The sequence below is a fragment of the Pelobates fuscus genome, chromosome 10, assembly GCF_036172605.1.
Source record: "Pelobates fuscus isolate aPelFus1 chromosome 10, aPelFus1.pri, whole genome shotgun sequence".
NCBI classification, from domain to species: Eukaryota; Metazoa; Chordata; class Amphibia; order Anura; family Pelobatidae; genus Pelobates; species Pelobates fuscus.
In genome coordinates, this window is record NC_086326.1 from 8,104,003 (window position 1) to 8,126,877 (window position 22,875).

At 42.7% G+C, this 22,875-nt stretch overlaps 1 protein-coding gene across 1 annotated transcript in view; it reads left to right on the plus strand.

Moving 5' to 3' along the window:
- CCDC186 (coiled-coil domain containing 186) overlaps positions 1 to 22,875 on the plus strand; it is an 83,470-nt gene that overhangs the window by 54,837 nt on the left and 5,758 nt on the right. Inside the window, exons 8-14 of the mRNA XM_063433735.1 lie at positions 308 to 406; positions 754 to 840; positions 2,374 to 2,516; positions 3,500 to 3,755; positions 13,810 to 13,999; positions 15,901 to 15,981; positions 16,344 to 16,554. Of these exons, the coding sequence (XP_063289805.1) occupies positions 308 to 406; positions 754 to 840; positions 2,374 to 2,516; positions 3,500 to 3,755; positions 13,810 to 13,999; positions 15,901 to 15,981; positions 16,344 to 16,554 (1,067 nt within the window). The remainder of the gene's footprint in view (positions 1 to 307; positions 407 to 753; positions 841 to 2,373; positions 2,517 to 3,499; positions 3,756 to 13,809; positions 14,000 to 15,900; positions 15,982 to 16,343; positions 16,555 to 22,875) is intronic.

The following is a 22,875-nucleotide window of genomic DNA, read 5'->3' on the forward strand; positions in this document are numbered from 1 at the left end:
AAGATTTTACGTGGAGTTTTTAAAATCATGTTTTCCATTGGTTAGTTATTTCAATGCTCCGTACCAAAGACGTGCTGCCTGCAATTGATTATTATTTTTTGCATTTATCTTATTGGCTCTGTATCCGCTGCTAACATGTAAACACTATATTTGATGTGGTTCTTTTTGTAACCAAGTTGTAGCTCTAGCAGTGGTTACTCTGCCTGATGGGGGGGTATTTGTGTGTGATTGGAATGTCCAGTTATTTAATTACAATGCCCAGGGCTCTGTAAGGGGTGGAAGTTAATTTTATTTTGTTCCTCCCTAGGAAGCTGAAGACATAAAATCCAATGAACTTGATGCAAAACTCAAGGTAACTAAGGTGGAGCTCGAGAAACAGATGCAAGAAAAAACCAACCACTTGGAGGTAAGTTTAGCATCAAATCTTTTATAGTTAACAAGGTTTGTTTCTTCATCAGTCGGCCATCATGGCTCTACCTTACCGTGTGTTAAAGGACTCTGTATAAACATCTGCTGTACGCGCAAACTCCTGCAAATCAGAATGAACTGTTGAATGTAAGATGTTACTGTAATGTCTGACCTGAACTGGTCTTCTAAACAAGAATATAGCCGTATTCTCTAAATCTAAGTTTATTAACCGGTGCATTTTAGGATAAAACTAGATTAATTCTAATTAAAATTGGGATTCAGTGCTTCTTTAATTTTGTGGAGTGTTGGTAGCGGTTAACACTTGGTATGTTTATCTATTTTTAGGTGCATCAAGCCAAAATAAAGGAACTAGACGATGTAAAAAGGGCATTTACTGAAGGAATGGATGAGCTTCGAACGCTTCGTACAAAAGTATGTACTATATCACAGCAGTCACTGCGTTCTCTGAACTGGAAGTTTTGTTTCCGTAACTGACCAAAAGGACATTTTATAGAGCCTACAATTGTACATCTTTAGTATGCTTACTGATTGCTGAAGCATACATAGATTCAATATTGTGTTTACTTTCCTGTTGGCGAAGAAGTAGAACAATAACTATGGATGTTGCATTAGTTTGTCCACGTCCTCTACGTGGCATTCTGTATTTTAGTGATTATCCAACATCGGCTGGGCCTGATGTTCTGTATTTGTAGTACAGGGTATCAGTGAACACGGTTTATATATAGCCCGCACTGTGTAGAATGTGTAGTACAGGGTATCAGTGAATACGGTTTATATATAGCCCGCACTGTGTAGAATGTGTAGTACAGGGTATCAGTGAATACGGTTTATATATATAGCCCGCACTGTATAGAATGTGTAATACAGGGTATCGGTGATTACGGTTTATATATAGCCCACACTGTGTAGAATGTGTAGTACAGGGTATCAGTGAACACGGTTTATATATAGCCTGCACTGTGTAGAATGTGTAGTACAGGGTATCAGTGAACACGGTTTATATATAGCCCGCACTGTATAGAATGTGTAGTACAGGGTATCAGTGAATACGGTTTATATATAGCCCGCACTGTATAGAATGTGTAGTACAGGGTATCAGTGAACACGGTTTATATATAGCTCGCACTGTGTAGAATGTGTAGTACAGGGTATCAGTGAACACGGTTTATATATAGCCCACACTGTGTAGAATGTGTAGTACAGGGTATCAGTGATTACGGTTTATATATAGCCCGCACTGTGTAGAATGTGTAGTACAGGGTATCGGTGATTACGGTTTATATATAGCTCGCACTGTGTAGAATGTGTAGTACAGGGTATCGGTTGATTACGGTTTATATATAGCCCACACTGTGTAGAATGTGTAGTACAGGGTATCAGTGAACACGGTTTATATATAGCCCACACTGTGTAGAATGTGTAGTACAGGGTATCGGTGATTACGGTTTATATATAGCCCACACTGTGTAGAATGTGTAGTACAGGGTATCGGTGATTACGGTTTATATATAGCTCGCACTGTGTAGAATGTGTAGTACAGGGTATCGGTTGATTACGGTTTATATATAGCCCACACTGTGTAGAATGTGTAGTACAGGGTATCAGTGAACACGGTTTATATATAGCCCACACTGTGTAGAATGTGTAGTACAGGGTATCGGTGATTACGGTTTATATATAGCCCACACTGTGTAGAATGTGTAGTACAGGGTATCGGTGATTACGGTTTATATATAGCTCGCACTGTGTAGAATGTGTAGTACAGGGTATCATTGAACACGGTTTATATATAGCTCGCACTGTGTAGAATGTGTAATACAGGGTATCGGTGATTACGGTTTATATATAGCCCGCACTGTGTAGAATGTGTAGTACAGGGTATCAGTGAACACGGTTTATATATAGCCCAGACGGTTTATTCGTTCGTGTCACTTTGTTACGCAGGTTAAATGTCTGGAAGCGGAGCGTTTGAGGACTGAAGAAGAATTATCAAAATACAAAGAACTAATAAACCGTCAGAAGGCTGAGATTCAGAACCTGCAGGACAGAGTGAAGATTGTAGATGAGCAAGAACAGCAGCAGCAGAGGTATTAATATATCATTATTTGTAACAATGCACAGTTGTATATTTTTTTTTTTGGACTACCTAAACATTAATTCACTACCTTGATCAGGTGTTACTTAACTTTTACATAATTGAGATCAAACTCCTTTTGTACTTGATCTATAACACTGCCGTGTTGGTTGTGTGTTTGTGTTCGTTCTGTTCGTTCACGTGTGCATTCATTGAAGATTTATTCTGACAATGAGAAGGTTGCAAGGTTAATGTCCCTAATCGATAGGCAATGTGGTTTCCGTGGCAGTAGATGCAATCACATTAACTGCAGCAGAGCCTATAATTTAATTAAGGAGGCTTCCCTTTAACAAGCAATGCCAGATCAGCAGCATTAATGTTCACTAATGAAATTACTCTTAATTAGAATCTCTCTCTCTCTCTCTCTCTACATAGTCATCTTCATGCATTTTAGCAAGTTGTTGTTCATTGGTTGGAAGGTCCGCACTATCTGGAACAGACGTTCTGGAAATATCAGACGTTCGTTAACTTTATCATACCCTGGCTAAACCCGTTACGGTGGCTGCAGATAGATCACCTGCTTTACAGAAGATTTAAAGTCGTGCTTTGAATTGAAACAATAAATGTGCCGCTGACTTTAAATAAGGGAACGCCCTCTTAGGAGCAGCCAGTAACATTAATTTACTTTTTACCTAAAACAGCCCATGGAATAACCTCTGAGTTCAGCCACGACTCTTTGTATTACATTGATCTGCCATGCAATAATTATAGAAAATCTAAAGAATGATGTTTGGCACATACAGGCATTACTAATTACTCACCAATGTGGCAATCTGTACCTATCCTTCCATCTGTATCTGGCCGTACAATCTATACCTGCCCTGGCATCTATACCTACTATGAAATTTACAAGAATACCGTTCCAGGTTTTTATTCATATGTACATTGAGGTGTATTTTTATTCTTATGAGTATTGTTTTCCTTTTTTCTGTCAAGGGACCGGCAAGCGATTGAAAATTTGCAGGAAGATGTTCGCAGTCTGAACTCTGTCATCTCTGACCTGCATAGTGACATCGATGGCAGCCGGAGCCGGGAGTCTGAGCTGCTGCTGTTCACGGAGAAGCTATCCAGTAAAAATGCTCAGATCCAGTCTGAGAACAACTCGTTACTGGTGCAGCTTGACCGACTGACGTTCAGCGAGAGGGAGTTACAGACTGCGCTGGAACAGCTATCACAGGCCAACGGTGAACTGGTAAAGAACTGACACAATCCTCTGCGTCTGCTGTTAAATGCACACACAACTTGGATAACATGACCACAGACATACTGGGGTTAATTATTTATGACGCTGATGTAGATTAATTTAGAAATAAACAAATATGTTTAAATGTCTATCTGTTCCTGTCCAAATCTGAGATGATTAAATTGCGTATACGCAGAAGTAAGCTCACACTGACACATGGAGTTCAGGTTAAAAGCACTTCAGAAAATTTAATACAATCTGGTTGGAAAACAGTTGTGCAGATCTTTTTAAAAGCAAAATGACATCATCATTGAATATCAGATAATAACAAATAAACATCATTGATTGGATTAAACATTATGTGACTAACTTCGTGTCCACCCACCAATATTATTAATTGGCTCAGGGGTTTGAGTGACCAGCTAGGTGTCCTCCCACCGGGAGGTGGTATTGTTCTGGACAAGGGTGTGGACAGAAGGCTCAGGCGCCATCTTTCCCAGCATGAGGTTTACTCGGTGGAAAGGGGGGCTTGAGCGTCATTTTACACAGTCAGTGATATCAGGCCTCATGTCCAGGTGCAAGGTCTCTTATGAATAGAACATTTCATTACTACTGTGTTCTCGTGGCCTTCAAACTATACTATCTTACAAGTCCTAAGGAGTAGCCGGCAAGTCTTAAGGAGTAGCCAGCACCTCCTGGTACTTGTCCTTGTAGGAAACACGGTCTTTGTCTACTGTATTAATTGGGTTGGGAAATTCAGTCACGTAAGGTAGTTTTAAAATGAACAAGTTAAGTCATGAGGACAAAATGGAGGATTTGAAGAAGTCAGGTTAGGAGGACAAAATGGAGGATTGTCACAATATAAGGTTAAAATGGAGTTAGTACAATAATTCAATACAAGTACAATAATAATTTTTAATAATTCCACATCAGTCCCCCCTATGAAATGTTAGATTCTAAGAGATAAAACTTTATTATGTTAGTATCAGAAGACGTGTTAACCCAAAGGCACAAAAATGACTGGAGTAACGGTTCTCAAAGTCTTCTTAGTTCTTCAGAGGGACATCATAAATAGACAAGCTTACATTACCATATGGACTTGTGTTATCTGGAATATAGGCACAAGTAGTCATGGTGACAGGTAAACGTTGTTGGTTGCAATAGATATAATAAATGCAAATCAAAATATTATTATTATTATTAGCAGTGACGGTTGGGAAAATGGACTCAAACTTTCCTTTTACTGCAAAATCATCTGGTACCCCCCTTGGCACACCTATGGCATCAATATATATATATCAATCAAACTTTCCCTTTAGAGGGGTGCTCCTCTTTATGTTCTGAAGCATGAATGTGGTGTGTCAAGAGTACCTTGTCATGTATTATGTGTATGGACATAATAACCTTGGCTAGGGCGCATTTGCTTATGCATTGTAGTATTAAACCTGTCCCACGCTACATCAGCGTAGGTGGACTCGGATCATTTAGTCAATATTAATACCACCACAAACTCAGGATGGGCAAATAATCCTGAGGGAGCTTGGCGTTTGGATCTCTTTAGCTTCACGAGGTCTCCTTTTGGGGTCCTCGGCTTTCCATCGATGGCAGGTGGTCAGGCATTATTATGGCCATCAAACACCTACTTGCTGGTATCTTTTTATTTAACAAGTCATTTTTTCTTTAGAGTCAAAAGTGTGTCAAAATCAACAAATGTCACTTCTCATGTTGCAGAGAGAGTCTTGAATCTGGAACAATGAATCCACTGAGTGATCTCTGCAACTTTCACAATGCACTACTGGGTATATGGTCTTGGATGTCACATTGATGACCGGCTAGACTTCTGGCCATCCTGACAAAATGTCTATGATAACTAGTGCATATTTGACCCAGTAGCTCTTTGTCATCTGGATTCTTGAAAGGGATATTAAGAGTTAGCTAGGTGCTTAGGAGTATTTTAGAGATCAAAAAGTTCATGAGGGTCTTGGATAGGTATAAAGTTCCATGGGCTCACTGCCCAGTACATGTTTTTGGGTAAACAGAGCTTAAGAGCGTTGGAGTACAGCCCGTCTTCAAGGGTTGCCCCTTTCTGTTTTTCCAGCTTTGTATTTCTTCAGGGTCAGTAGCTGCTTGTCATTCTTTCAGAAGCTTGAGATCTGTAGGTAGGATCTACATGGTGAGTATAGAAGTTTCTTTAGCGGACACCATTCTGTCCACTTCCCTTGGTGCACTTGTGGCTTGGTTGGCAGCTTTTAGTCAGCTGAGTGGTGCTTCTTATCTTCCAGATTGATCCAAAATAATGTGCTGCACCCAGGGCATGTCTTGAGTCAGTGTAGATATTGGCATGTCTTCCTTCAGGCATTTTGTATGCCACTGAGAAGGCTGTCAATTCAGCGTCTTGAGCAGATGTGAGTGAGGAAAGTGAAGGTGCTTGACGTACCTGATCTTCTGTAGCAACAGCAAATCCAGTATGGTACCTTTCCTCTTTATCCGCAAACAGAGTGGAGTCAGGATCTGGTAAAGCTACTGCATGCTCTGTTGAAAGGTGTCTTGTTTCTTCTTTCATCTGTTCAAAGCAACCATGAGGAGCAGTAGAAGAGGTTTCCTCACCTATTTCTGTGTGAGATTGGGGGGTATTTGTCTTTCTATTCACAGTTCTCTTGCTGACCCCCCTCTGTAGAGATCTGTAAATTGAATGTTCATGTTTTGTTCTAATGAGTCAGGTTCCTTTCATGAGATTTCTGGGGACTTAGTGTAGAAAAAACATGAGGGACAGCCACCTCCCTTACAGGTGTCTTACTTCCATGGGAATCTGGGTCAGGACCGCACTATTTCTTTGAGAGTGCCCAAAACAGTTCTTTCATGTCTGAATAATTTTAATTTTTCGTTAGTGTGGTATTCCCCCCTGGGAAGTGGCGGAAGAGTGGCCAGAGCAACTTTTCTTCAAAATATAATGTTGTCAGGTAGAGGCAGAGTCGTCTATGAGTGGAGGAAATTGGTAAGGAATAAGAAGGGAGGAAGCATATAAAGGATACAGATATGGTGGTGGGGAGATGGAAGAATGAGTAGCGGATAGAGTGAGAGGGAAGAAGGTGGAGTAGGAGGAGGAGAAGGAGGAGTAGAGGAGAAGTAGGAGGAGAGAGGAGAAGGTGGAGTGGAAGGAGAAAGTGGAGTAGAGGGAGGAGTAGGAGGAGGAGTAGAGGGGAAGTAGGAGGAGAGAGGAGAAGGTGGAGTAGAGGGAGGAGTAGGAGGAGAAAGTGGAGTAGAGGGAGGAGTAGGAAGAAGAAGGAGGAGTAGAGGGGAAGTAGGAGGAGAGAGGAGAAGGTGGAGTAGAGGGAGGAGTAGGAGGAGGAGAAGAGGAGAAGTAGGAGGAGAGAGGAGAAGGTGGAGTAGAGGAAGGGGTAGGAGGAGAAAGTGGAGTAGAGGGAGGAGTAGGAAGAGGGGGAGGAGTAAGAGCAGGAAGGAGGAGTAGGAGGAGGAGAAGGTGGAGTAGAGGGAGGAGTAGGAGGAGGAGTAGAGGGGAAGTAGGAGGAGAGAGGAGAAGGTGGAGTAGAGGGAGGAGTAGGAGGAGAAAGTGGAGTAGAGGGAGGAGTAGGAAGAAGAAGGAGGAGTAGAGGGGAAGTAGGAGGAGAGAGGAGAAGGTGGAGTAGAGGAAGGGGTAGGAGGAGAAAGTGGAGTAGAGGGAGGAGTAGGAGGAGGAGAAGAGGAGAAGTAGGAGGAGAGAGGAGAAGGTGGAGTAGAGGGAGGAGTAGGAGGAGAAAGTGGAGTAGAGGGAGGAGTAGGAAGAAGAAGGAGGAGTAGAGGGGAAGTAGGAGGAGAGAGGAGAAGGTGGAGTAGAGGAAGGGGTAGGAGGAGAAAGTGGAGTAGAGGGAGGAGTAGGAGGAGGAGAAGAGGGGAAGTAGGAGGAGAGAGGAGAAGGTGGAGTAGAGGGAGGAGTAGGAGGAGAAAGTGGAGTAGAGGGAGGAGTAGGAAGAAGAAGGAGGAGTAGAGGGGAAGTAGGAGGAGAGAGGAGAAGGTGGAGTAGAGGAAGGGGTAGGAGGAGAAGGTGGAGTAGAGGGAGGAGTAGGAGGAGGAGAAGAGGAGAAGTAGGAGGAGAGAGGAGAAGGTGGAGTAGAGGAAGGGGTAGGAGGAGAAAGTGGAGTAGAGGGAGGAGTAGGAAGAGGGGGAGGAGTAAGAGCAGGAAGGAGGAGTAGGAGGAGGAGAAGGTGGAGTAGAGGGAGGGGCAGTAGGGGAAAGTGGGGGACTGCAGATGAAGGGGAGGGATCGGTGGGAGGAATAAGTGGGGGTGGGCAGGTAAGGGAGCAGACAGGTGATGTAGCAATGGAGGCTGCAAATAGCCCATGTACAACAACTATTAACTGGCCCTATGCTTTCCCTAGAGAAAAATAATAAAAGGCTAACATGCTCATCTTGTCTCCACAAGCCTCGAACGTTTCACTCCCATGGGTGGCCCATGATGGCTTGCCCACCACTTCTCCACACGGGGTCTTGTGCCCGCGGAGACAGACGCTATCCCTGACTCTAGTTCTTAATTTAATAATTTATATCTAACATCTCAAAATGTAATTTCTACTTATATCACAAATATACATTATCACAATTTTATGTCTCGTAAATGGGATAAAATTTATTCTACTCTTCACTGATAATGTATTTTTAAAACATACAAAATAGACAAATAACATTGCCTTCTGCAAAATAAATGGAAAAGATAATGGAGATTTTGTTAAGCTTATAAATGGCTATACATTAATTCACATTTCTTGTTCTCCAGTTTCTGGCTGTTGATGACAATGTACAATGTAATAGAGCAGCGGAAAATGCTAGTAGAATGCTTGGTTGCATAGGGAGAGGTATTAGCAGTAGGAAGAGGGAAATGCTCATGCCATTGTACAGAACACTGGTGGGACCTCACTTAGAGTACTGGATACAGTACTGGAGACCATATCTTCAGAAGGATATGGATACCTTAGAGAGAGTTCAAAGAAGGGCTACTAAACTGGTTCATGGATTGCAGGGTAAAATTCACCAGGAAAGGTTAAAGGATCTTGACAGGTATAGCTTGGTGAAAAGACGAGACAGGGGAAATATGGTAAAAGCATTTTTAAATACATAAAGGGAAACAACACAGTAAAAGTGGAGACTATATTTAAAAGAAGTAAAACTACCATAACAAGAGGACATAGTCTCAAAAATAGAGGGACCAAGGTTTAAAAATAATATCAGGAAGTATTACATTACTGAGAGGGTAGTGGATGCATGGAATAGCCTTCCAACTGGAGTGGTAGAGGTTAACTCAGTAGAAGTGTTTTAAGCATGCGTGGGATAGGCATAAGGCTAAGCACTTGCTGCTAGTAACAGATCTAGAATTAATATACTATAATGCCCAAAGTCTCAATTCCTACGCATATGCAATAATAAAATATCTGGGCTTACAACAAAAATTATGTTAGTCAGTCTTTAAACTTGGCTTATTCATTTGTTCAAGAAATCTTGGTTTATTAGAACTTTCTTTTAGTAAATGTTCTTTAAGATAACCCTTCTTTCAGCATGTTATCAATCTTTGTACACAAAGCTAAAACACACTTGTTACTTATACGTGAAACGATAGACATATATATTCTATCTACATATTAACCAATACTTGTCACAGACACCTTCCTGACACAGGGAAACTAATAGCAGGATAATCCTAGTAACCGTAACCTTTTTGTTCATAATATATGGGAATTAAGGAAGACAGCATGTCTTTAAGATAGGATGAGCATGACACAATACACGGGCGGAAAATAAATAAATAAATAAAATAAATAAATAAACTCACGGAATGCAAACAATATACCTACAGCCATTAATCACTTTTCCTCTTCACAATCTAGCTTAACAACTTTGCATATTCCCTCTATCCACATTGCATAGCAATGCAACAAATCACACTTGCCTTTACATTTTTAACTCGTCCAAATAATTCTCTATTCCTGCATCAGATTCACTTTCCTAACCTTCGTAATAAACACTGAGCTACATCCCTGACTCCTTATCTTATACAACAGTCTTGGAGAAAATACTTTGTTCCATTGCTAAATCTTATTAGTTTCTGAATAATTTTACTGAACGCAGAACTGAAAAACCAGGAATGTCACCCCTCCCTCTCCCCCCTCGCGTCTCACAGAAGGCAAGGAGAGAGCCAGCATGAAGTTTTTTAACCATGTCAGCGCTGGAAAGACAGTTACGTTACAATTATTGCAAAAGCAAAGAGACACAAAAACACAACATTTAATAATACTCTTCAGTGAAACTCAATACAAAACCCCCACCCTCTACCAGGGTAATGGCTAACACAAAATACAAAAACAATTATTATAATATACATACATTCTTAACCCTTTGTGATCTAGTTCTTCCTCAACCCTACCTTCCTGCTGAATAGCATTGCTACTCTGTACCAGTAAGCTTGCTTTCTTCTCTGTCAGTAATCTACCACATGAAGGCACAGCAATTTTACACACTTTAGCAATCTCTATCTTCAACTAGATCACACGCGCTAGCCAGCCCTTATTGGGCTTTTCCTAACCCTGTTCCATTCCCCTCCTATACAGGCATCCCAGATATAGGGGAAAGAAGATTAAACAGATTATCTACAATGGTCAGCTGCCACTCAGAAAGGGTGGGTCCCTCCAAGTGCATCTTCCCAAAACGCAGACTAGTCACTAATTCCGTGTACCCGAGGTGGTAGCCACGGATTGGAGTGGGGTGAGAAGTGTGTGACCAATCACTTCTCTCACAAGAGAAATAGTAGAGGATAGTATAATAGTATAGGAAGTGTAGAAAAGATAAAAAGGTAAGGAAATCCTTAGAGACAGACACAGGAGTTCATGAGACTCCTAATTAAACAGACAAGACAACAATACAGTTGAAATACAGTGCATGCATCACAGTTCAAATGAAATCAACAGTAATTCCTTTCCTTTACTCGTGTGCTTACTCCAAAGTCACCTCCCTCAATCCCGTAGTATCTTACTACCAACGGCCAAGGATAACAACTAACACCGGTCCGAAATCCATATGCCTCCCTCGTCACAGCAGCCCACTAATAGTGTCTGCGCTACCCTCACTCTTGTAGTGCCCCTATAAAGACCCACTTTATAAGTCCCACTACTCCGTGGTGATGAAGACAGCAATGCCTGCCCGAATTCACACACCACAAAATAAAAATTGGAATGGCTCCAGCTCAGCGCTCAAAGCTGGAGGGTACCACCACTCTGCAAGCAGAGTAACGTGCACAGAGAAGCTAGCTAGGCTATCAAAGTGACACAAGAAGGATCCCCAGGAAACTATGAGTCTACACAATCTCCACAGATCCAACACACCTCTTTTTCCCTACAGCCCCAGCCACGAGGCTCCTAAAAGAGTTAAACAGGAAAAGATGACCCCCAGGAACACATCCACAGGTCAACCCCCCTTTTTCCCTACAACCACAGCACCGTGGTTCCTAAAAGGGGTAAAACAGGCAACAGAAGACCTAGGCAAATCCCCTCAGGTCCACCCCCCTTTATCCCAAAAGAGGTAAAATACAAACAGATAAACAGACAAACCGAAGACCCAGGCAAGTCCCCTCAGGTCCACCCCCCTTTATCCCAAAAAGGGGAAAACAAGCAAGACAGAACCCCAGGCAAATCCCCTGCAGGTCCACCCCCCCTTTATCTCAAAATGGGGAAACAGGCAAACAATTCAAACACAATTCAAACACACCCAGGCAACAGATAGACTAAAATTGCAGGTAAACAAGTGAGTAACGAGACACCGGGCAAGATATTACCTGTCTTTGATGTCCTCCCGGGAAGCAGTCACAGACACGTGGACGGGTCAATCAAAGGGGCCGGAACATACCGGTGGCTCTGCAGAAGTCTCTACCGTGTACTTGGAGGTGATCAGTCTCCCTTCCTACCCCCAGGATTCCCCCGTCCAACAGCATCTTCCTTAGGACGGCTCACCGGCCAGACATAGCCCGATGCCCCACGTTGGATGCGCCAAATTGATGTAGATTAATTTAGAAATAAACAAATATGTTTAAATGTCTATCTGTTCCTGTCCAAATCTGAGATGATTAAATTGCGTATACGCAGAAGTAAGCTCACACTGACACATGGAGTTCAGGTTAAAAGCACTTCAGAAAATTTAATACAATCTGGTTGGAAAACAGTTGTGCAGATCTTTTTAAAAGCAAAATGACATCATCATTGAATATCAGATAATAACAAATAAACATCATTGATTGGATTAAACATTATGTGACTAACTTCGTGTCCACCCACCAATATTATTAATTGGCTCAGGGGTTTGAGTGACCAGCTAGGTGTCCTCCCACCGGGAGGTGGTATTGTTCTGGACAAGGGTGTGGACAGAAGGCTCAGGCGCCATCTTTCCCAGCATGAGGTTTACTCGGTGGAAAGGGGGGCTTGAGCGTCATTTTACACAGTCAGTGATATCAGGCCTCATGTCCAGGTGCAAGGTCTCTTATGAATAGAACATTTCATTACTACTGTGTTCTCGTGGCCTTCAAACTATACTATCTTACAAGTCCTAAGGAGTAGCCGGCAAGTCTTAAGGAGTAGCCAGCACCTCCTGGTACTTGTCCTTGTAGGAAACACGGTCTTTGTCTACTGTATTAATTGGGTTGGGAAATTCAGTCACGTAAGGTAGTTTTAAAATGAACAAGTTAAGTCATGAGGACAAAATGGAGGATTTGAAGAAGTCAGGTTAGGAGGACAAAATGGAGGATTGTCACAATATAAGGTTAAAATGGAGTTAGTACAATAATTCAATACAAGTACAATAATAATTTTTAATAATTCCACATCAACGCCAACATATTGCGCTCTAATTGAGGAGAATTGATCTTGATAAGCGTGATCGCTCTGAGGGCTGGGTTATAACTGATTTATCCATTCCAATTGCTCCAGTTCTAAGTTACAGAATGACTCTTTAAACCTCATCCTATGTATTTACCCCTTTCCCCATATTTGTTTTGCTTGTCTCTCCTCTGCTGTACGGTGACCGCAAATCTGAAAGAAGTGGTCAGTCTGACAGCAATAGTCAGTGTGCATGATTCCAGTTAGGCTGTGGTCATATAGTGGGAAATCACATTGATTTTTATAAGCTTACAGAGATTTCATGTTGATTTATCAATGTATATACACACACACACTCACACTAAATGGACAAAAGTATTGGGACAACACACCTCCTAATAATTGAATTCCTGTCTTTCAATCACACATAGCAACAGGTGTATAAAATAAAGCACCTCATACCCATGAAGGTCTGCATTTACAAACATTTGTGACAAAAATGGGTTGTTCTGAAGAGTTCAGTAAATTCAAACGTGGTACAGTAATAGTATGCAACATATGTAAAAAGTCAATTAGTGAAATTTCATCCCTGCTAGATATTCCATGGTCAACTGTAAGTGATATTATTGGAAAGTGGAAGTGTTTAGGAACACTGCCTTGTGCCATCTGTAAAGTTTGGTGGCGAATGGATGCTGTTAGGCTACTTACTTGCATTGAAGGGAAATCCTAATGCTTCAGCATACCAAGACGTTTTGGACAATGCCACGCTTCCACTTTGTGGGAACAGGTTGGGGAAGGCCCTTTTTTATTCCAGCATAATTGTGCCCCAGTCCACAAAGCAAGGTCCATTGAAAACCTTTGGGATGGAATGGACATTGTGAGCCAGGCCTTCCCATTTATCACCAGTGCCCGATGTCACAAATACTCTACTGAATAATTGGGCAGAAATACCCACAGACACACTCCACAACCTTGTGGAAAGCTTCCCAGAAGAGTGTAATCTGGTATATCTGCAAAGAGGGGACCAGCCACATATTAATGTCTTTGTATTTAGAATGTGATGTCCTAAAAATCCCTGTAGGTGTCTGGTGTCCCAATAGTTTTGCCCATATGATGTATATAGATCTATAGAGGGTGAGGTGTAAGATATACACATATGTATTGAGATAGAGATAGGTTTCTAACCATTTCTCTTTTTGGTAATTATCTTGTAGGATAAGAGACTGCATGCCGAGGAAGCGATGCGGCAGCAAGAAGTCCAGGCTCTCCAGACAGAGATAGAAAGTCAACGCACACTCATCGCTTCGCTAAATACTCAAATAGAGGAGCTGAAGGACGAGCTAACTACGCAGAAGCGCAAACATGCCATTAATATGAAGGATCTCACTAAACAACTCCAGCAGGGTACGAGGCGTGTGATCTAATCGCATGTATGACTGCACTGCATGCCCTAACACACAATAAAGGAGACCCTAGGAGTTCTGTAACTGCCTTCAAAGTTCTTGTTAACATTCTGAAAAACAATGTTGCAACACCAATATGCAGAAATGCCCAGAAAAAAATCCTGACAAACGTGACAAAGGTAGCCATATTCAATCAGCACATGGTGGGTAGAATGTCACATCATCCATCACCCAGTGGGCCACTGCTTGGCGTCTAGCTACCGGCTGGCTACCATCAGAAGATTAAAGGACCACTCTAGGCACCCAGACCACTTCAGCTTAATGAAGTGGTCTGGGTGCCAGGTCCAGCTAGGGTTAACCCAATTTTGTATAAACATAGTTTCAGAGAAACTGCTATGTTTATAAATTGGTTAAGCCTTCCCCCTAATCCTCTAGTGGCTGTCTCATTGACAGCCGCTAGAGGCGCTTGCGTGATTCTCACTGTGAAAATCAGTGAGAGCACGCAATCGTCCATAGGAAAGCATTGTAAATGCTTTCCTATGAGACCGGCTGAATGCGAGCGCAGCTCTTGCCGAGCGTGCGCATTCAGCCGACGGGGCGGAGAGGAGGAGGAGAGCTCCCCGCCCAGCGCTGGAAAAAGGTAAGTTTTACCCCTTTTCCCCTTTCCAGAGCCGGGAGGGAGGGGGACCCTGAGGGTGGGGGCACCCTCAGGGCACTCTAGTGCCAGGAAAACGAGTATGTTTTCCTGGCACTAGAGTGGTCCTTTAAATGGGGATTAAACTCCAATTAAAACAGAGTGCACCGTAGCAGGACCAGCAAATCCAAAACACGTATAATAAAACAGGAAAAAATCTTCAGGCACTCACGGAATTAAAGCCACAGGCATATTTTTTTAGATAAAAAAGGAAACCACTTTCAACATACTAATAGGTATTTATTAAGATTGATAAAGGCCTATTAGTATGTCGAAACGTTGCTGCCTTTTTGATCCAATAAATCTGCCTGTGGCTTTAATTCAGTGAGTGCCTGAAGATTTTTTCCTGTTTTATCAGAATTTTGCACAATGACTGATCATGTTAAAGATTCCCTCAAGTCACTTAATCTCAATGAAGCGGTGTAGGTGCAGTAGGCCTGTAGTTTTAGTCCTTCAATGTAAAGGTTCAAGCACGCCTCTAGAGGCGCTTCGATCTTTATAAGGGAGTATAAAACTTGGTTCTTCAATCAAATGCTGCTTTTTTGATTGGAGGAGAGCAATGTTTTACCGCGTTAAAAACATTGTGTTCTCCAATCCAGTGCTTATCTATGAGAAGCTTTGGATTGAATGAGTTTGCAAGTGACGTCCGCTTCAAAGCTGATGTCAACAGAGGCGAAGCTGGATGCTGCACCAGAGTAGTCTCAACGTTGGAAACCAGGTGAGTATATGTATTTTTATATTGTAATAGTAAACTGCTTAATGTACAAATCGCCAAAATAATATTTTTTTTGTTTAAATATAAAATAAAAAATCACTGTTTAGTTGGTATTCCCAAATGAAAACATGCAATGCAATTATTTGTGTATTTTTTTCATTGGGGAATATTTAAAAGCAGCCTTTAATTGCTGCAGATCTCTTGTCTGCCGCCTTTGCACGCCCTCCCCTACTAACCCCGCCCAGACTTTCTGTGTCTGTCCAATCACAGACTTCCTCATGCAGCTCAATGAGACGTTTTTGCAAGGCAGGTGCTCTGAGCAATTGCTGCTTTCCTGCAGCAATCCGGAGTGCCTGGACCTAATTTATTTTATCTACTAAACTGAGTTTTGCCAGCCTTGGGCCTGATAAGCACCTGGATTTGTAAGTGTTAGTGCAGTATCCTCCATTTGTGAATTACTACATATTTATGTTTTGTCTCTTCATTGCTGCAGCACGTAAAAAAATGGAGCAGATCGAAAATGGCAACTACGAGAAGGAAGTGAGCAGTATGGGCAGTCGATCCAGTTCATCAGGTAACTTGTTATAATGAAATGATCTATCATTAAACACACAAAAGTCAGAATCGCTGAGAATTACATAGTTACTTGGTTACATAGGCTGAAAAAAGACGTGTGTCCATTAAGTTCAGCCTTCCTCACATTTGTTTTTGCTGTTGATCCAAAAGAAGGCAAAACCCCCAGTCTGAAGTGCTTCCAATTTTGCAACAAACGCAGAAAAAATCCCCCCACACACAAAAAAAAACCAATGAATTTCAAATGTAAGGCCAAACTAGGAAAATGTATTTTCTATGCTTGTGTTTGGCTATTTTGACATTGAAATGTTTTATTACAAAACACATATTTTGAGATTTCATTCATGGATGTTGAATCTGCAGGATCCCTTAATGCGCGAAGCAGTAATGAGGACCGTTCCCCCGAGAACACCGGATCATCATCAAATGTGGACAACTTTCCTGAAGTGGACAAAGCTGTGCTGATTGAGAGGATTGTTCGACTCCAGAAAGCACACGCTCGGAAAAACGAAAAAATAGAATTCATGGAAGATCACATTAAGCAACTGGTGGAGGAAATTAGAAAAAAAACTAAGTATGTATGAAACTTTCACCCTAATATCAGTGATTCCCAGATGGCCATAGGTGTATAGTAACCAGCACTGTTTTCTACCACAATTTGCTTTTATCTTGCTATAGAATTTATACATAAAGGGGGCAAGGTGCGTTAATGCCCCAACTCTAAAGTATTCCATTAAGCCAGGAATCTCTGGAAATTCCAACCAGTGAGGGGTCCGACATTTTACATTCCAGTTTGTTCTCACTGCTTCCTACTGTCCACTTCCCTACGCACAGTGTGAACTCACTATACTTACTGAGCCACTGTCTGTGCTCACTGTACTAATCTACCCACAGTCTGTGCTCACTGTACTAACCTCCCCACAGTCTGTGCTCACTGTACTAACCTCCCCACAGTCTGTGCTCACTGTACTAACCTCCCCACAGTCTGTGCTCACTGTACTAACCTCCCCACAGTCTGTGCTCACACTGTACTAACCTCCCCACAGTCTGTGCTCACTGTACTAACCTCCCCACAGTCTGTGCTCACTGTACTAACCTCCCCACAGTCTGTGCTCACTGTACTAACCTCCCCACAGTCTGTGCTCACTGTACTAACCTCCCCACAGTCTGTGCTCACTGTACTAACCTCCCCACAGTCTGTGCTCACTGTACTAACCTCCCCACAGTCTGTGCTCACTGTACTAACCTCCCCACAGTCTGTGCTCACTGTACTAACCTCCCCACAGTCTGTGCTCACTGTACTAACCTCCCCACAGTCTGTGCTCACTGTACTAACCTCCCCACAGTCTGTGCTCACTGTACTAACCTCCCCACAGTCTGTGCTCACACTGTACTAACCTCCCCACAGTCTGTGCTCACACTGTACTAACCTCCCCACAGTCTGTGCTCACACTGTACTAACCTCCCCACAGTCTGTGCTCACACTGTACTAACCTCCCCACAGTCTGTGCTCACTGTACTAACCTCCCCACAGTCTGTGCTCACTGTACTAACCTCCCCACAGTCTGTGCTCACTGTACTAACCTCCCCACAGTCTGTGCTCACTGTACTAACCTCCCCACAGTCTGTGCTCACTGTACTAACCTCCCCACAGTCTGTGCTCACTGTACTAACCTCCCCACAGTCTGTGCTCACTGTACTAACCTCCCCACAGTCTGTGCTCACACTGTACTAACCTCCCCACAGTCTGTGCTCACACTGTACTAACCTCCCCACAGTCTGTGCTCACACTGTACTAACCTCCCCACAGTCTGTGCTCACACTGTACTAACCTCCCCACAGTCTGTGCTCACTGTACTAACCTCCCCACAGTCTGTGCTCACTGTACTAACCTCCCCACAGTCTGTGCTCACTGTACTAACCTCCCCACAGTCTGTGCTCACTGTACTAACCTCCCCACAGTCTGTGCTCACTGTACTAACCTCCCCACAGTCTGTGCTCACTGTACTAATTTACTCTCTATCTGTGCTCACTGTACTAATTTACTCTCTATCTGTGCTCACTGTACTAATTTACTCTCTATCTGTGCTCACTGTACTAATTTACTCTCTATCTGTGCTCACTGTACTAATTTACTCTCTATCTGTGCTCACTGTACTAATTTACTCTCTATCTGTGCTCACTATACCAACTTCATTCAGTCTTTTTGTGTTTGCTCCACCAGTTGCCTGTGGGTCTTGGTTTTCTGTAGTTCTATATATGTTCGTTATTGTTCTGTCAGCACCTGTTCTGCATTTACTGTTTAACCCCTTAAGGACCAAACTTCTGGAATAAAAGGGAATCATGACATGTCACACATGTCATGTGTCCTTAAGGGGTTAAAATTCTCCTGTCATCTAAAAATCCTTCTGTGAACGGTAGTCGAGAGGGAAAAATGTGTTTTGTTTAGCAGCAGGTTGATCTGTTGTCACCTTCCTTCCAGTCTGCGTGGGCTGAGGATCTTGGGAGTTATAAGGCTCTTTATAAGGAATGTTAGAATTCTCTAATATTCACCCAGCGGTAATTATTTTATTGACAATTATTTTGTTGATTGAGCTGTGTGTACTTTTTCTATTATTTTTATATTATATCAACACACTGTTACACTGCCCTCTTCTGTCCCACAGCATTTCCCAGCATGCACCTGGCATTTCCACGATTGCTTGCACATTTGCACATTGCCATAGGTTTTCCTGTGTTTTTTATTTATCTATTTGGGCTGCCTCTAGTTTCTAAGATAACATAGTGTTTCATCTCTCTCCCTATATTCTCTGTGAACAATGAGCCATTTATCTCAAATAACTATATGTGACATACTGCAGTGTCTTGTATTAAATGGATACGAAAGAGAGAATTTGCACACAATTTGTACAGAATGTTGGTAGATGCTGTGTTCACAGGAGGGTTTTATCCAATAACCTGCAATATAATTCTCTATTTCTATGTCATAAACTGGCAATATTTATGGTCTGTATAATACTGTCTGTACATTATGATTGTATTTATTTTTGTTTGTGAAATGTAAAAAAATCCAATTACTTTATGTGACCCATCTCTGCCGCTGACCATAACCTACTGTTAATATGTAATATTTGTCAGAGGCAAAGTTTGGTTACATCATAGTTTGTGAGATTTTAATGCACAGTTATGAGACAAGAAGTTCCGTTTAACATTGTTTAACTTTTGCCTCTCATTCCTGGATCCCGGGGGTTGCTACAAAGCATTGTGTGGGGTCCCCTCCTCACCTACTATTCCTTCCCCATCATTTTCTGTTTTTCATAGCTTTTCCCTGCTTAACAACCTTTTTTTGCACTTCCCACGTGTTTCTGCAGATATTTTATTTTGCTCTCCCATATTCTTTCTGCTTCCTCCCTGTTCTGCGGATTATTTTTCCTGCTCCCAATCGCTCTTTACATTGTAGTGATTATATTCCATGTGATCAAGTATCGATAAAGACTGCGTTGGCATTTCATTAAAATGTAAACGCAATTCAAAGACGACAAAGTCGTGGCCATTTGTCTTATGGTAAACCTGAGCTTTGGAAAAGGCGGGGCTCTGCCATCAACCTTCATCCAATCCTAGCAGTCATCACAAATACTGGGGGATTCAGGCTTTATCTATGGAGCGACTCAGGTGATCCTCCTTAGACTTCAGTATTGAGAGTCATCACTCTGTCACATCATCTTACTGAAGTACCCTTTCTCGGATCCTCCTCCTGGTTGGAGAGCTCCCTTCCCCTTTACCTGTCTCGGATCCTCCTCCTGGTTGGAGAGCTCCCTTTCCCTTTACCTGTCTCGGATCCTCCTCCTGGTTGGAGAGCTCCCTTTCCCTTTACCTGTCTCAGATCTTCCTCCTGGTTGGAGAGCTCCCTTCTTCATTACCGGTCTCTGATCCTCCTCCTGGTTGTTAGAATTATCTCACATTATCTGCCACTAGCAGGAGGATGATCTGTGACCGGTAAAGGGGAGCTCTCCAACCAGGAGAGGAATCTGAGACATGTAAAGGTGAAGGGAGCTCTCCAACCATGCAGATGATCTTTAAATTGTCTCAGATTCTCCACCTGGTTGGAGAGTTCCCTTTCCCTTTACCTATCTATGATCCTCCTCCTGATTGGAAAGCTCCCTTGCCCTTTAACTGTGTCTGATCATGCTCGTGGTTGGAGAGCTCCCTTCCCCTTTACTGGCCTCAGATCCTCCTCCTGGTTGTAGTGCTCCCTTCCCCTTTACTGGCCTCAGATCCTCCTCCTGTTTCTAGAGCTCCCTTCCCCTTTACCTGTGTCTGATCATCCTTGTGGTTGGAGAGCTCCCTTCCCCTTTAACTCAGATCCTCCTCCTGGTTGGAGAGCTCCCTTCCCCTTTACCAGTCTCAAATCCTCCTCCTGGTTGGAGAGCTCCCTTCCCCTTTACCAGTCTCAAATCCTCCTCCTGGTTGGAGAGCTCCCTTCCCCTTTACCAGTCTCAAATCCTCCTCCTGGTTGGAGAGCTCCCTTCCCCTTTACCAGTCTCAAATCCTCCTCCTGGTTGGAGAGCTCCCTTCCCCTTTACCAGTCTCAAATCCTCCTCCTGGTTGGAGAGCTCCCTTCCCCTTTACCAGTCTCAAATCCTCCTCCTGGTTGGAGAGCTCCCTTCCCCTTTACCTGCCTCAGATCCTCCTCCTGGTTGGAGAGCTCTCTTCCCTTTTACCAGTCTCAAATCCCCATCCGGGTTGGAGAGCTCCCTTCCCCTTTACCAGTCTCAAATCCTCCTCCTGGTTGGAGAGCTCCCTTCCCCTTTAACTGTCTCAGGTCTTCCTCCTGCTAGTGGCAGATAATGGGAGATTCTAACTGTTGGTTGCTTTACCATATTGCGTCTCACATCTCTCCACCTACAAACTGCATTCTACATTCTGATTTTTGCATCTCCTAAGCACCATAATCACTACAGCTCACTATATTATTACAGCTCTTGTAGCAGTTACTGTGTGTGATTTCTGTTGCCCTTGTCAACTGTTTTTGGTCAGTTTACTAAAAACTGTGGCTTTCCCAGTGACTAAAACTGGCCCCTCTGTTACAGCACACCTAATGCAGAAATTAAAACACTCATTCACTGTCCAACCTCGTACGGAATTATACACTGGGATTGCTGGACTAACCGGCCTGCCAGCAGAGCGCCAGCTCACACTTTGGCAGAACCAGGGAGAGAGACCGCAAAGACTCTGCTTCATAAACATTACAATCAGGGGTACAATCAGGATTGCTTAACCCCTTAAGGACCAAACTTCTGGAATAAAAGGGAATCATGACATGTCACGTGTCCTTAAGGGGTTAAAGGAGAAAAAGGAAGGTACCTTCTCTGGGCATAATCTGACAATGCACGGACACATTGAAGCTTCCTTAAAACGTGGGCTGTCCGAGTCTGGCAGAAGCTGTCCGGCACACTACCTGCTGTTACGTAGAATCCACACGCAGCTCTTTAAAAACATATGGAGAAACAAAGTGATAAAAGTGCAAAAGGGATCTTGGGCTAATAGGCGCAGCTGATTGGCTACAAATATGTTTCAGGCCGCGTGCCCCAGTCAGTGTAGGCTGTATGTGCAAAAATACACAGGCAGGCTTCATTGCTAAGGATATCGTCTACCACTGAGGCAGAAAATTAAATAAACACGTTTAATCTGGGGGGAAAAGCTGGTTTTTTTTATTAAGGAGAGCAAATAACAAGTAGCAAGAGTGCTGAGAACGAACAGCTCAATTAGCCTGCCCTTCGGTGGATCCACACTCAGTTCTTAAGCTGGTTTTAGCTCATCTTGTGCCATAATAGAGAGAACCAGGCCATGCATCTCAGACTGATTCCACCCAAAAGGGCAGAACAGATCCAAAATACAGGCCGTCTCCCTCTGCATGAGAGATACGGCAACCCCAGACGATCGTTTCAACCTTGTTAGGCATCATCAGTGATGTACAGCCAATATCCCTCTAGGCACCGTGAGCAAGGGGTCCACATCTGGATAACCCTTTAATCTTGAGGAGAGAAGAAAAAGAAGTCGCAGGCGTGTTTAATTCTTTATTTTTGCAGTGCATATAGTCATCACAGGCATACATATGGTACCCCAACGGCAATCCATATGCAGGTTACAAGACATTAGTTACAGTGGGGAATAGATAGACAATGCACTTTTTTTTTTATATATATGGTTTGACATCAGGTTGGATATAAACATAGCTTAGGAATAACTCGCTCATTCTTGCTATATAACATGCTAAAATAATTATGCATTCAACTTTGATAATCGTAGGTTGAGCACACTGTTGCTCATAGCAAAGATTGCAGGTCCCTTGTGATACATAGGAGGAAAAAATAAGAACCTAAAGGGAAAATAGCAAAATATTCAAACATTGTACGTTTGTGACAGATTAAACAAGTAAACCAGGCGTGTTTTTTAATGTTCCTTTTTGTTTTTTGTGAATTTATTGCTCTGTGTGATAAATGAAATCGCAGACACACATGGTGCACACGCATCAAGGAAGTGTCAGGCACGGTTCATGGCTTCCTACCATGGAATAGATACATCTTTGCTGTTTGTTTCCCTTTATGTCCTGCTCGTTTTCCTTTTATTATCCAGTAGCATGTGTAGCGACCTGTTTACCGATCTCAGGGAGTGCGCAATATTAAAATGCCTGAAATGGAATGAATTGCATGTAATACCAATAAAATGCTAAAGCCATGGTTCTTTTTTCCAGAATGTTTTGTTTCATTTCATACGGTAGGAAAAGCTACATCCAGCAATTTACATATTTATGGTTTTTATTTTCTACATTCTCTGTTTTATGCTTTGATTTGCGGCCCACATGGGACGTTTAGTAATGAGAACTCATGGGGGT